Raw genomic sequence first — 15,147 nt, 5'->3', positions numbered from 1 at the left:
AAGCAGATCCACCTACCTTACCTGACTAGCAAATTAGTGCATTTGTCCAGGGCTTAAAGGAAGCTCAGAAAGGAAACTTAGGATAAGTCCCCTTGTTGAGCACCCCCCCCCCTCAACACACACACACACACACACAGAGAGAGAGAGAGAGAGAGAGAGAGAGAGAGAGAGAGAAAGTGAACCTTGCTGGGGCATGGGACATTTGGGGAGGGGGTGGAGCAAAGTCCTAAACCTGAAGCCCAGGTTCTAGCAGTGGGGTGATCAGCTGGGAGCCATTACTGACTGCAGGCCCCTGGGTGTGCACAACTTATATTTGTGTGGATTTTTTTTCCTTGCACAGCTGAGACTTAAACTTCCCAGCAAAGAGTTGTAGGGCAGAAGAGCGAGTAGGGATAGCTGGGACCAAAACTGATTCGAGGTCAAAGTCTGAGCCTAGAGTCAGCTTACAGACCCGGGGAGTGCCTGACCTCCTTCTCTCTAGCCACAGGGGGCCTCTTTGCTTGAAAGCTCTCCTGGGGGGAGGGAGGAGGAAGGCGGGAGTGTAAGTTGAGGTCGGAAGCGAAGGGCAGAGCAGCTGAGAAAATCGGAGGACACCTTGCAAATTATCATAGATGCTGATGCCCGAGGGCTGGGGGAGGCTTACTGGCTGGCTACTCTTCCCTCACTGGCGACAGAACTTGCACTTGATGATCTTCTTAAACGCATTTTGAAAGTCCTTGTTGAAGTAGGCATAAATGACAGGGTTGAGCAGTGAATTGGAGTAGCCCAGCCAGTTAATTATGGCACCCAATAAGGTGGGCATGTGGCAGCTGCTCTCACAGAAAGGCAGGACTAGGGCCACGATGAAGAAGGGCAGCCAGCAGAGGATGAAGGTGCCCATGATGATACCCAGCGTCTTCACCGTCTTTCTCTCGCGGGCCAGGGCCATCTTGCGCTTGGCCTCTGCGTTGCGCTCATTTTTCTTCTCAAAGGAGGCGGGGGCGCAAAGGACAACACCGGCCTCGCTGGGCAGCGGCAGGTGCTCTTTGGAGTTGCCGACCCGGTGCACCTCGATCACCTCCAGGGCGGCGCCGTAGTCGCCCTGCCTCACTGCACCATTGGCACACAGAGCCCCCCCTGCTTTGTTCTCCATGCCCTGTTTCCAGTCTCTGCTATGTGGCTCACCATTTATGCTCTTCTTGGGCTGCAGAGCGGGAGACGCCCCGAGGCGGGTGTTTGCTCCCTTCTTCTCCACTTTCTTGACTGTTTTACGGATACGGAAGCGCGCGGCTCGGAAGATGCGCCCATAAAGAACCAGCATGAGCAGCAGCGGGATGTAGAAAGCGCCGAAAGTGGAGTAGATAGTGTAGCCGTGGTCCTTGCTAATGGTGCACGCGTCGGGGTCGGAGCGGTCTTCGGGAGTACGCCAGCCCAGCATTGGCGGGATGGAGATAAGAAAGCCAATGAGCCAAGTGAGCGAGATGAGCGCAGCGGCGCGCCGGGGCGTCCTCTTGTTCACATAGTCGATGGGGTCCGTGATAGCCCAGTACCTGTCCAGGGCAATGGCGCACAGGTGCAGGATGGACGAGGTGCAGCACAGTACGTCGAGGGCGATGAACAGGTCACAGGTGACCTGTCCAAGTGTCCACTTGTTGAGCACCTGGTACAACGCTGCCATTGGCAAAACTAGCACCGACACCATGAGGTCGGTGACAGCCAGCGAGCCGATGAGATAGTTGGCTACATTCTGCAGGGAGCGCTCTAGGGCGATGGCGGCCACTACGCACGCATTGCCCAGCACCGCGCACAAGATAAGGGTGCCCAAGAGCAGAGAAGTGATCACTTGGTAGCTGAAGGTCACGTCGGAGGTCCCCGTCGCGTTGCCAAGTGTCCCGAAGGAGCCCTCGGACGTCGTGGTGTTGTTGCCCAGTCCAGGGCCGGGCACCTCCATCCCTGCGCGCCTGGAGGGGGAGGGGGAGGGGAGAAAGAGCGGAGCTAGGATCCCCTCGCCCCTCCCCCGGGGTCGTCCTCCCCTCGCCTTTGGGGAGTTTCTCGCCGAGGGGATGCAGAGACTCAAGCGGGAAGTTCTTACTGCTCGGGTGAAGGCATCTCCGCGGAGCGGCTTCTAGGCGCTCCCTGGGCTCCTGTGGTCCCGTGTGCTCAGAGACTCGAGCTGGGAAACGGGCTGGCCTGAGAACAGCTCCGGGATCTCTGGGCAGCGGAGAGGTGCCTGAAACGTCTGACTCTCGCTGTCCATTTTACTTTGCTGCTGCCCAACTGGCTGCTGGAGCTGGAATCTCCCCACTAGCAATCAGTTTCTAATCCTAGAAGTATCTGGAATGGAGAAACCCCATCTTCCACGGTCACTCGCCCCCCTCTCTGCCTGTCTCCTTCCTCTCCCCCACGCCTCCTTCCTCTTCTCTTTCTCTTAATCCTCCTCCTTCTCGCCCAGTCTCCCCATTAGCCTTCTCTCTCAGTCTTGATCCCCCTCTAGGCTCCCGGCTCTTTTTCCCTCCCTGCGTTGCACCGACAGCCAGTCTCCCTCCCTCCCACGCTAATTCTCCCCTCCTAACACTTCCCCAACCCCAAGTGTCTCTTTCCTCTGGTTCCCCGCCCTCCTCTTCCTCAAGCTCAGCGTCTTTGCTTTCAAGCCCCCCTTTTTTGTGGAAAGAGACTCAGAACTGACTTACACACAGCCCGTCCGCCAGTCAGACCAACATTACAACAAATAACTCCGCCTCCCACTAGCCAAACTCGAGAGGGGGGTGGGTGGAGGTTCTAACTACCTAGTGCTTCATATTGCTGTCAAATTCTTAAGTCGAGTCAGCATCACAGAGTGGCGATAGGAAAAGAGATCAGGACACACACGGAGCCTGGATAGGGAGGTGTACAGCCCCGGATCAGTCCGTAAATTGAAGTGAAGAAGACGGAGTGTGTCTTAGCTTTTTAAAAACTACCCCTGCCTTTCATCATTTCATAGTCCAGCCTGACAGCCGTGGGGAGGACATTGCCTGTGATATTTATTTTAACCTTGGGGAGTTGTTAGGGGGAGAAAGGAATTTTAAAGGACTGTAAAAGGACAGGTAAGGAGCTACATCTCAAAGAGACGGAAAAAATCTGGTATTATTCTCCACACGCACACTCGCACACACAGACACACACACACGCCCTTCCACTACTATTACCCTTTTAATTTCAGCGAATAGCATCACCTCCCATAGTTGCGTGGTGAATAAACTTAGGGAAGGAAATGTTTCGACGATGTGTTGTAAATGAGGCGGACATTTCATACTGCCGCTTTCGGTTCTTACGGTTCTTACCCAGAGCCTAAAAACCTTTCGGTAGAATTATGTGGAATCCCTGGTCCCTGGTCGTTGAGTTTCCCCTAATCTCCGAGACTGGGTTCAGCACCTGGGACAGCTCTAGGCAATAAGGACTTTTGTCGCCATCTTCTGGCTAATGCTTTAGAGGGCCATCTAGACACCCTTGTCGTGAAGAAATTAAGCAGGTATGGAGAAAATTCCTAACTTTAAGAAACTAAAAGAAAAGTAACATTTAGTTTAGTTTTTTTCCTGTTTTTTCAAAAATGTCTTTTAGCTTCCTTTTTGCATTTAATACTGTATATCAAGTCTATTTCATAATATATTATTGATATATTCATAAACAATGAGTAAAATAAAAGAAATTTAAATTTTAAACAGTGAATATGTAAACATCAGGGACACCCTTGAACAGGAGTTATGTCAGATTTAGTACATATAAATAAAGGTCAGTCAGCTATTTTGTATTCATTTATTAGATCCCAAATGGTTTAATAACTGGCAAATGTATTTTTTTCTTTTCAGAAAAGTAAAATTCTATAAATCTGGAGTTAATAGTCATGAGATCTGGCATTGACCATTCTGCTCTAATATTCTAAAATGAATTCTTACTCCTGTTGAAAAAACGCAAATAGTTCATGTTTTCCTTAGAAATAATGTATGTAATATTTCAATCATTTCATTTCTTAAAATTTACAAGAAGGGTTTTAGGCACTCTTATGAACATTAGGCAGAAGAACAGAAATATTTAAAGGATAGAGAACACTGATTATGGTTCCATAACTTTCAAGTCACTAATAGAAAATTAATCTTTTATTAAGCTAGTAATACTATGATAGTATTAAAAATGGAATGAAGTTACATTTCTTCTTGTTTGCACTTTGCCAATTATTCTGTGTTTACCCTTAAAGATGAAGATATGCCAGAAGAAAATGATACAAACCAAAGATCCTGGATAAAGGCTATGATTTTGTTCTTCAAGATCTCTGAAATTAGTTTAAAGAAAGCAGCTAGCCTTAAAGTGAACATTATTGATGATATCATTTGAAAACAAAACTTACAGTCATTTCTGCTTTTATTTCTTATTTGAATTTACTACATGCAAGTATAAACTTGCCAGTTATGCATCTGAGGGTATGATACATCATCCATCAAGTGAAATTTTTCTAAAATAGCTTATGGGAGATAAAGATTTTTACCATTTTCACAGGAAATTTGATACAAGTTCAGCATTTCAATGTAATTCTTCAGTCAGGGACATAAGATAAAAGACAATAAGCTGAAATTTTATCAGGAACCCTGAATGTCCTATCATTATTGAAGGCTCGATAATGGTTGGGATGTCTCAGTAATTGATAGAGTTATCCATATTCCCCAAATTATGGCTGATTTTTCTATTAATAAGAGAAGCTATATAGAGTTGATTTTTTCCTTAAAAGATTACAGACGGTATTTCTAAAAGTGTCTACTAAAAATGCTTTATTTTCACTAACCATACTATATTGAATTTAATTCTCCCCAATTCTTTAAATACTAAAGCAATGTGTCAATGACAGTTTTTCCAGAGCTGTACATTTCTACTGGAATTTATCAGAGGAAAAAACTTGAGAAATTTTTGTTTAGCTAATTTAGAAAATTAGTGGTCATTAACTGGTCTTTTGTAAGAAATGCAACCAAAATTCAGGAAAATAAATTCTCCTTTAAAACTGAGCACACTTTTTCAGTGTGTCTTATCTTCACCATCCACCTGCCTCTAAATAAAGCATTCCATCACTGCTATTCCTGCATAGCAGGCACTTGTTAGGGGCCCAGAAATTGGCTGGATTTATAGTAGTTAAACACAAACAAAGCACAAATCAGTCTCTGCTCCTGAGGACTGTAAGACTGACTGAGTTCATTGTACATACTAAAAAGCAGGCAGACAGTGAAAAGAAAAGTAGGGCCTCCCCTGGTGGTGCAGTGGTTGAGCGCTGGGCTGTGACTGCCTGCAGCCTCTGCAGCACTGGTTTGATCCCTGGCCACCAGCGAGGGTCCCACATGGCGTGACAGACCTCTCCTGCCGCACCTGCTGCTCCCCTCAGCAGTGTATTTCATCAGTCTACCTGTTCTGCTCCCCGCTCTGACTCTGGTGAATTCTTTCACCCTCTTGAGCTTCTGACTGTACCCAGTGCTTGTATAAATACATAAATACATACATACATATATACATATATACATACATACATACATACATAAATAAATGAATCTTTAAAAAAAAGTAATGTGTTCACTAGATGTGTGACCTCAGTTAAATTAATTAACTCTCTTGTTTCCTCACCAGTAAAATGAGTGCAATAACAGGCTTGTGAAGATTAAATGATTTTAATACAATTCAGGGACTCCTAATAAACATCTGAGCAAGGTTAAACGATAATAGTAATAGTGATGCAAATTAATAATTTTAATTCTCTCTACTGATAATTACTGAGGAGGGTGAAGAAGGAGAATTAGGTGGGTTTAGTGAAAGAGCAAAAGCTGAAAAACAAATACCTCTTATGTGAGGAGTTATGATGGAAACAATGTGAAGGTGGATGTGTTTTTTATAATTCTTGGTAATCTTCCAATTCTCTATGAAATTTGCAGTATAAAAGAAGTGAAAAGGATGTAACCTTTGCATTCAGGAACTACTTGACTTAAATCAGACATTACAGAGAAGAAAAAAGAGCATGTCAACAAAAGTTGACTTAATCCATAACGAATAGAAATTTATCCTTTTTCTGGGAACTCAGTCATTTGTTCCAAAGCATAAAATAAATAAGTGAAATTTATAAATACCAATAAATTGTTAAAAGTGAAGTAAAACCAAAAGACAGCATTTTTGTTATAAGAAATTACCAGATTATAAAGAGAGGAGTTAGTAAATGTTTCCCTGAGCGCAATTTCTGTGCACTGTTTTCTTCCTGACAATCTTTTTATGGCTCTCTTTTGAAAAGATAAGAGTATAGTTGAGATGAGATAAAAAAAAAAATTTAGAACATTAGTTTAATATTTCCTGTTAATTTAAGTATAACTGAAAATTAAATGTAGTCTAATAATAATCTGAAACTGAATTTAATTACTGTATTTAATCTAAAAATAGTTGGAGGAAAATTCCCACATTTTGCTAAGGCAAACAACCTTTTGTTATAATACTAAAACTGTTTAATGTGTTCTTTTAATCTTGTTTTAAAACATGCTACTTATATAAAAACAACAATTATGATTACAAGATCTCAGTCTCTAGCTGTGCCATATTGTCTATTGAAGCAGGAATAAATTAGTTGGAAATGGTGGCTCGAGGTTGCAGTACTGGATTCAAATGTGAAAATCAAAAGCAAAGGGACAACGGCCTTGAAAATCCCCTGAGCAGACTAAGCCAATTTCATCACATAAAGTTTAGTTTACTTCAATTTGTGAGACTAACCTAACCTGGGCATTTCTTATTTATGCCTCAGGAAATCTTAGCAAAACTTAAAACAGTTTCCCGGGGTTGATATGAAGTAATCATTGACCATTTCCCTAACATAGAAGAAGATTCTAACATGCTAACCTGTCACCGTGAGGGATAACTACTGCCTCCTCACTACCTAAGTTGCTTTGTAACAATATACTCTGAAATCTCATTTCATGCTTTGGTTTGAGCGCCCCTGGTTTGCAAATTGTCTTTGTGGTGTGTGCACAATAAACTTTTACCAATTACTTACTTCAGCGACTCATTGGTTTTTATTTCAGCTATTTATGAACTTTTGACACAAATAACTGCTATTCCATTTACAAATCTTAAATTTTTCCTTGACTTTTCCATTTTTAATATATGTTATGAGATTTATAAAAATATAAATAATCATGTAAAGAATAATACAGTAAATACCTATATGCTCAAGAAACATGAACAACAATAAACAATAGCACGATTCTATTAACAGGTGTTTATTCTTGAAGTTGGTGTCTATGACTCCCATGAATGACTTTATGCTTTTACTCCACATGTATGTATCACTAAGCAATATGTAAATTATTTCATTCCCTATGCATTATTCTGCAACTTCCTTTTTTTTGCTCAACATTATTCCTGTGAAATTCATCCGTATTGATCCTAGTACCTCTAGCTCATTCATTTTCACTGCCATATATATTTAAATTGTATGAATAAAGCCACATTATTTATCCATCTCCTGTTTAGTGTATTTTTAATTTTCTTCCAAACTTATCGCTTTTATTAACAATGCTAGCTTGAGTGCTTAGGTATATGTCTTCACTCTACATGTAACTCAGAATAAACTAGATTCATGTTTTCAACCAAAGCTTATTTAAAATATAAATCCTGACACTGCAGGTCTGCAGTGTGGCCTAAGACTGCATCTCTGCTGAGTCCCCAGGTGATACTAATATTGTCAATTCATGGCTCATACTTCATGCCAAGGTTTTAAAGATTGAGAGGTGAAAGTATTGGTAATGATATGCCTAGATTCAACTTTACTAGATACAGTTTACTTCTCTACACTGGCTAATAAAATTTTATAACCAGTGTTGAGGGCTGAAATGTGTCACCCAAAAGGATGGAACATTCAGTGTCTGTGAACTTCTTTAGAAATAGGGTCTTGGCAGATGGAAACAAGTTAATCCCCTGGGATTAGGTAGGCCCTAACTCAATGACAGGTATCCTTATGAAGTTAGGGAAATCAGGCACATGCACAAAAGGAAAACACTATATGAAGACACATGGAGAAGAAAACCATAAAAATACAGAGACAGAAATTGGAATTCTGTTGCTACAAACCAAGTATTTCCAAGGCAATTACTAGAAACTGAGAGAAACACATGGAATGACTCCTCCCCTTGAGTCACCAGGGTTTGTGCTGTGCCAACACTTTCATTTCAGATATCTAGATTTCAGAATTTTGAGAAAATACATTTCTGTTGTATTAAGCCACTAAATTTGTAATACTTTATTATGGAAGTCTGAGAAACTAATTCAACCACTAAAAAATCTTTAAGTTCCCATTGCTTCATAAGGTTGAGTACATTTTCACATTTCTTCACTGTGAATTATTTGATCATACAATTTACTTATTTTTAAATTGGATTCTTATTTTTTAACTTACTGTTTTTTTAAAGTTCATTATCTATTACAGATGTTAATCTGTGGTCACTTGTATGACTGAAATATTTTCTAAATATCCTGAGAACTACTATCATCTAGTCTATTAATTCTCTCTTCAGTTTTAATATGCCAATGAACCATTCCTTTGAACTTTCAATTTCAACTATGTATTTTTCATTATTTCAATTATTTTTTCTTATGTTACTTACTTAACATTGGTTTATACACTGTATATGTTTTAAGGGTATTTCTTCACACTTCTACAAATGTATATTATCACAACATGTCCACAACCAAAGGCCAATAATCCTCTACCATAGTCTATTTGGTCCTCTTCCCTCTTTGCTCTCACTCCTCCCCTCTGTTTTATTTGTTTCGTTTTTCAAATGTACCTAGTTATTTTATCAGAACTTTGTTTCTTGCTTAAGTTTACTTTTTCCTCAAAGATTTATTTTTATTTATTTATGCATACAAGGACTGGAGTGTAGGCCACAGGCATGGGGTGGGAGGGGGTGAGGGTGAGAAGATTCAGCAGAAAGAGAACCAGGAGCATAACAGTGGATCTAGTAAAACACACTGCTGAGGGGAGCAGCGATGAGACAGGAGGGGTCTGCTGCACCATGCCGGTTAGCTCCCTGGCCAGAGATGGAACTCAGGCCATCAGGGTGATAGCGCTGAAACTTAACCCCTGCACCACCAGGCAGGCCCCCTCTTGTTTAAGTTTATAATTATATTACATTGGTTAACATTTTAAGCATGCTTCGTTTATATTCTGCCTGTTTATTGAAAAATCGGTGTCCCTAGGTGTCTAATTCACCTTCCTGCTGAGTCTCACTCATGTTAGCTTGATTATTACTATTCTGTTTGGGGATTTTGTGTTGTGAGCTTATATTTGGCCAATTTTTATTTCTAGAAATCCTGAGAATCATGGTTGGATGAACACTTTTCAATGAACATTTGTTTTTCCTTCTGTTACATATAGCAGTTTGCTTCTAACCTGTGTGAGAACATCATCTATGGCTACATATTATCAAAAGAGTCTTTACCTCTGGGTAAGATTCCAGCTAGAAAGACATTGTTTTCACTAGGATTTGTTTTGGTTCATTAAAAAGACATTAAAACTTCAGGATTTAGATATCTTTGATCAAAAAATTCCCCAAGATATCTGTAACTTCAGTATAGGATTTCAACTCTGGTTTTTATCCCCATTATTTCAAGGCTAATATTATTTACCTTACTTTCTCAGGAGCTCAGCTCTACCTGTTGGTTTTAATTTATCTATCATTCCCTAGTATTTTGAAATTGGAAAGTGTTTAGGGATGTATAGTCTGTAAGATTTATCAGATGCAGGAGATAGAAAAACTTCTATCTTATTAGATTGATCAGGATTAAATGAGAAAATGTGTTAAAGAACTTAACAGGTTTCCTTACATCTTAAAGAATCAATAATGTTAGTAAAATAAAACTCTTAGTTTTCCAAAATATTTCTACATTGGAATTTTTATCTTTTCCGTCTCTGTAAAATACATTTGTATTCCAAAAAGAAATGTGCTTTCATCTGCATAAATAAGAAATAGAATTTTTGCTATCCACAGCCACTGCAGCATGAGTACATCCCCAGCCAGGGAGCTACCCACATGGCACAGCAGACCTCTCCTGACTTGCCCGCTGCTCCCCTCAGCAGCGTATTTCAGTCAATCTGCCTATTCTATTTCCCACTCTGTCTCTGGTGAATCCTCTCACCCCCTACACCTCGGGTCCATACCCCCAGTTCTTGTATGCATAAGTAAATAAATCTTTAAAAAAATAAAGTAAACACAAGAATATTATGCAATAAAATCTTACATGTGTTTGTAATCATTGACTTAAAATTTCTACAGAAAAGAACTTTTTTAATATAAAATTAGCCCAAAATTGTTCTTAATGTTTTATTAATGGCAATTACTTATTTGAAATTATTCAAAAAAACAAAATTTTGAAAAGTTGTTTAGAGCTCATCATTAACAGTGTTCATCCATTTTTAAAAGTGAATGGTATCCATCTTCTAAAATTATTTTACTTTTAATTTCCAATTCTACCTGAAAACTAAAAACAAATAATCATTTTTTTAAACATTAGTGATACCTTTCAATAATTTTTCTTATGGATGGGAAAATATTTATCGTAGGTCCATCAGTTAATGAGGAACAAATAAAATTATTCTCTAAAGATGTAAATGATCAAAACATTCCTCCTGTCACAGATGAATATGCCATAGTATCTGATTATTGGTGACGTTTTAATTTCCAGCACCATAATGTCACCCTTTTTACTATAAGAAATTAAATTGAAATTTGCCTTCAAATTATATCTTTGTTTTGGTTTATTTATGGATTTTGCAGCTTTTCCAAACTGTTTGGAAAACACAGCTGGGCTTATTAATATACTGAGGCATTCTAATTGAAGAAGATGACTGTCATCAAGCATAGTTCTGGATCTCATCCTCTAGTCTTCAAAGCCAACTGCTCTATCTTCAGTAGAAAGAATTTCAAATGCCAGTATTTGGGATCAAATATTTTGGCTTCTAGCTCATGAATTGCATAATGTAATAACAGTGGCAGCCAGTAAGTTTGCTAATTACTCCTGACACTGTACATGGAAAGGCCCCTTTCCATGAACTTCTATTTATCTTCACAATAGCCTGTGCCTGTTTAATTTTTCGCATACATAAATGGAATATAACAAAGCCTTTTTGTTTGTCAGTTTCTTAAGTGTTTGAGATCAATAAGGAAATAAATTTTTTCCAATTTGGTGAACCACATGCAGCTATCTGACCCTAGAAACAGTTGTTGCTCATTCATTCAAGATCACAACTAAGAAGTTGCTTAGCCTTAGGCGGCCAGAGAGAGATTACTATGTAGATGTCCTAAGTAGAAAGCCTAACCTTCCTGAAAACATGCCTCAAGGGCTATCTGGGTCATTCTGCATCATGTTGGTAAAAAGCAGCCACAGGTCCCCCTTACACAGCTTTGCCACTACCCACTTTATAACTTCCTCAGCAGTCCCTTTCTGGCTTTCCAGCAGCTGGTATAGCAGATATTCCAAAATAGAAAGGGACCATGAACTCTTCCACCCAAACTTGATTTATAAAAAAAGAAACCAAGAGCTTAAAATCCATGTGATCTACCTGTGTAACTAGAGCACACAATGGGTACCTCATATGAACCTGACTGCAACAATTAAAAGACCCCTCATATTATTACCCAATTTTCAGACTCAATTACTGCCCACTTCCAGTTGAGAATTCCCACAGAACTTAAAACAGACCAAAGAAGTCAGTTTGTGTTCAGTAATCCGTTCATTTGTCCCATTCATTATTCCTTCCTTCCTCATTCCTCTCTTCCATTCATTTATCCAAGCACTCACTGCATGTCTACTATGTGATTCACAGACATTACATCATCTGCTGAGACCAGAAAGATGGAAAGATAGTTGCCCTTACCTTAACTCATTCACTGAAGCATATTTTCTAGTCACAATAGGGGAAGTCTCATTAGGAATTGGGAATATCGTGGCCCAATCGCTTACTTTTTCCATTAATCTATTCTTCATTGAATACTGGCTATTTTTTTCCCTAGGTTTTTTGTAGGTTCATCATCTAATGATGAACAAGACATAATGATGAACAAGTATTCCTGCACTCAAGAACTTTATAGTGAAACCAGTTGAGACAAACTATGTAAAAGTGAATAAATAATTGGAATCATTTCAGAAGCTGATAGAGCTGTGAGGAAGATAAAATTGAATAATAATATAGTGGACTCGCTGAGGTCTACTCTCAGGATTGGTGAGGTGAGGCTTTTTTGGACAGGTGACATTTAAGTTAAGACACTAAGTAGTATAAAGGAGACATACACTCAAAGATCTCATTAGTAATATGTTTTAAAAATACTGATCAGGGCCTCCCCTGGTGGCGCAGGCGGTAGAGCGCCACGCCGTGAAGTTGCCCGCAGCCTCAGCAGCGCCAGTTCAATGCCAGCCAGCCAGCGAGGGTCCCACATGGCACAGCAGACCTCTCCTGTCTCACCCACTGCTCCCCTCAGCAGTGTATTTTGGTCAGTCTGCCTGTTCTGCTCCCCGCTCTGTGTCTGGTAAATCCTCTCACCCTCCTGTGCATCTGGCCTGTACCCCGGTTCTTGCATAAATAAATAAATAAATAAATAAATAAATAAATAAATAAATAAATAAATAAATCTTTAAAAAAATATATTGATCATCTCAGCCTTTGGGTCAGCAGGCAGTAGCCTCTAGTAGTCAATAACCTTTTCTATCTACTCCAAGGTGTTACATAAATCTAACCATTTTCTGTGTTTGCATGGTAGGAAAAGCATTGGGAAGCACTATTCTAGTTGAAGAGAAAATTCACACAGAGGAAAAGCAAATGAAATTGAGCATGGTGACATAACAAATCAGAGTAAACAAAGGTGATAGGTAATGAGGTTATAGAGAGGGCAGAAGGCAGATGAAGGTGGTATGGCTCTAAGGGTGAAAAAACGGAAGGAAACAAATGCTTTGTCTATTTCCAAAGAGAAATTAGATATATTACTATGACAAAGGATATATATAGGCTAATCAAAATGTATAAATATAAATGTTGGAAATAAGGAGAAGGGTGGGTCAGAAAAATATTTATTCTGTAGTGAGCACTAAAATTAACACTGAGTTTCCTACTAGTCTAAGTCCAAAATAAAATATCATGGACCTTGCAATTGTCTTTGCCTGCTTAAAGGAAACATGAAGATGAATTAGGAGATACAGATTTTTTTCTTGATACCCAAACTGAAAGAAATGTATTGCTAGGCAAGTAACTTTAACTTAAGTTCAGAAATATTTTCAAATAACATTTCATGAAAGTTGGATTTTATCTTAGTGAAGGATTTTAATCAGAAAATGGCTATCTGACATATATACATGCACAATCATATAGGTGTATATTGCACATATATCAATTTATCTCTCTATACATATATAGATATTATTCTTATGGTTCCCTCAACCTGATATTTCATATTCATCTCCATCTTTTCCACCAAAGAAAGTCTTATCTCAATACAGAACAATGCCCCAAACCAAGCCCTTAATATCTACGTAGTACTTCTCTACCTGACTTAGAAGCTCATCTAGGTATCTTTTAGAGTAGACAGGTACCACCCCAAACGAATTGATTCAGGAAGTCTGGGGAGGAGAGTCTGTCACTGGTGTGGTTTATACTCTTCAGGTGATTCTAGATTTTTTTAAGATTTATTTTTTTATGCATACAAGAACTGGGGTACAGGCCAGAGGTGTGGGGCATGAGAGGACTCACCAGAGACAGAGAGGGAAACGACAGGCAGATCTACTGAAATACACCACTGAGAGGGGCAGTGGGTGAGACAGGGGAGGTCTGCTGTGCCATGGGGGTAGCTCCCTGGCCAGGGATGGAACTGATGCTGTAGTGGCTGCGGACAACTTCCTAAGTTGCGTCTCAACCCCATGTGCCACCAGGGAGGCCCTCTTCAGGTGATTCTAATAAGTAGATAGGGCTAAGAATTGCTGAGCCAGATGATCACATCCTCCTTCTAACAGTGGACTCTAAATAGAAAGCAGGGCTTCACCTTTGCTGTCTGGGTTAGAGGGTCTCCCTCAAGAGAGGGTGGGAAAAAAACAACCAACCAACTACAACACAATATGCCACGAACAAGAAAGTCTCTGTGGCCATCTACCATGGAAAGCAAATGAGTAATTACTTCCTTGACCTTGTATTTAATGAGAAAAACTGCAGAGCAAATCTGCTTTAGTTCTGGCTTCACTCAAAAGCCATCCAGAAATAGATTTTGCAGTGAGTCCTTTTCACCTTCTCATTGAGAAAAGAAGAGAAGAGAAAACATAGGAAGATTATAGAAAGGAAAAACTGAAAGTGGCTCTCAAACCTGAGTGTGCATAAAATCATTTGAAGAGCAACATACCCCTGTATGATAGTTGTGATCCACACGCCAATGGGAAATGGGAATTTTCAAAAAGCTGCCCCTTTTTGGTAATGTATAAATGCACATTCCTAATTCTCATATAAACCTGTAAGGTCTTTGACTACTTTATTTTTTTTTGTAAGAATTTAAATTAAAGTCCATTTTCTCTGCTCATTTTTTAAATATTGTACTCTTTTTTCTTTGTTCACGGTAGATTTTTTTTAAGATATTTATTTATTTATTCATTTATTCATACAAGAACTGGTTGTGGGGAGGGGTGAGTGGATTCATCAGAGACAAGTGGGGAGGGAACAGGCGGATCCACTGAAATACACAGCTGAGGGGAGCAGCAGGCCGTGGAGACAGGAGAGGTCTGCTGCACCATGTGGGTTGCTCCCTGGTCTGGTAGTGGCTGGCGATAGCCTCATAGCGCTGAGACTTAACCCCTGCCCCACCAGAGAGGCGCTCATGGTAGATTATTCTTTGTGGTTCTTTGCATTTTATTTCATTTTCCTTTTTTTCAATTGAGGCAACATTGGTTTATAACACTTTGTGATTTAGATAGAAGATATCCCCCTTCAGGTGCGGTAACCACATCACAACCACAGTGTTCCCCCAGAGTCCATTGAGCTCCCTTCTTCCTCCCTCTCTGGTAGTCTCTGTTCTACAGTCAGATTTCTAGGGTTACTTTTGGTTTAATTTTGCCTGTGTCTTCTTTTAATTTCTCCATATTCCACATGAG

The 15,147-nt window shown here is 39.9% G+C and overlaps 1 protein-coding gene across 1 annotated transcript; it reads right to left on the bottom strand.

The window, feature by feature from the left end:
* Positions 1-661: 661 nt before the first annotated feature.
* Positions 662-1,930, bottom strand: HTR1A (5-hydroxytryptamine receptor 1A; the record flags this gene model as incomplete). Its single annotated transcript, XM_084233548.1, has 1 exon — positions 662-1,930. One exon carries the CDS (start codon positions 1,928-1,930, stop codon positions 662-664), a length of 1,269 nt encoding a protein of 422 aa, XP_084089674.1.
* Positions 1,931-15,147: the final 13,217 nt, after the last annotated feature.

This window comes from Talpa europaea (genome assembly GCF_964194135.1).
Source record: "Talpa europaea genome assembly, chromosome: 5".
Taxonomy (NCBI): domain Eukaryota; kingdom Metazoa; phylum Chordata; class Mammalia; order Eulipotyphla; family Talpidae; genus Talpa; species Talpa europaea.
Note: the sequence above shows the minus strand (reverse complement) of the source record. Positions and strands in the feature narration are given on the sequence as shown.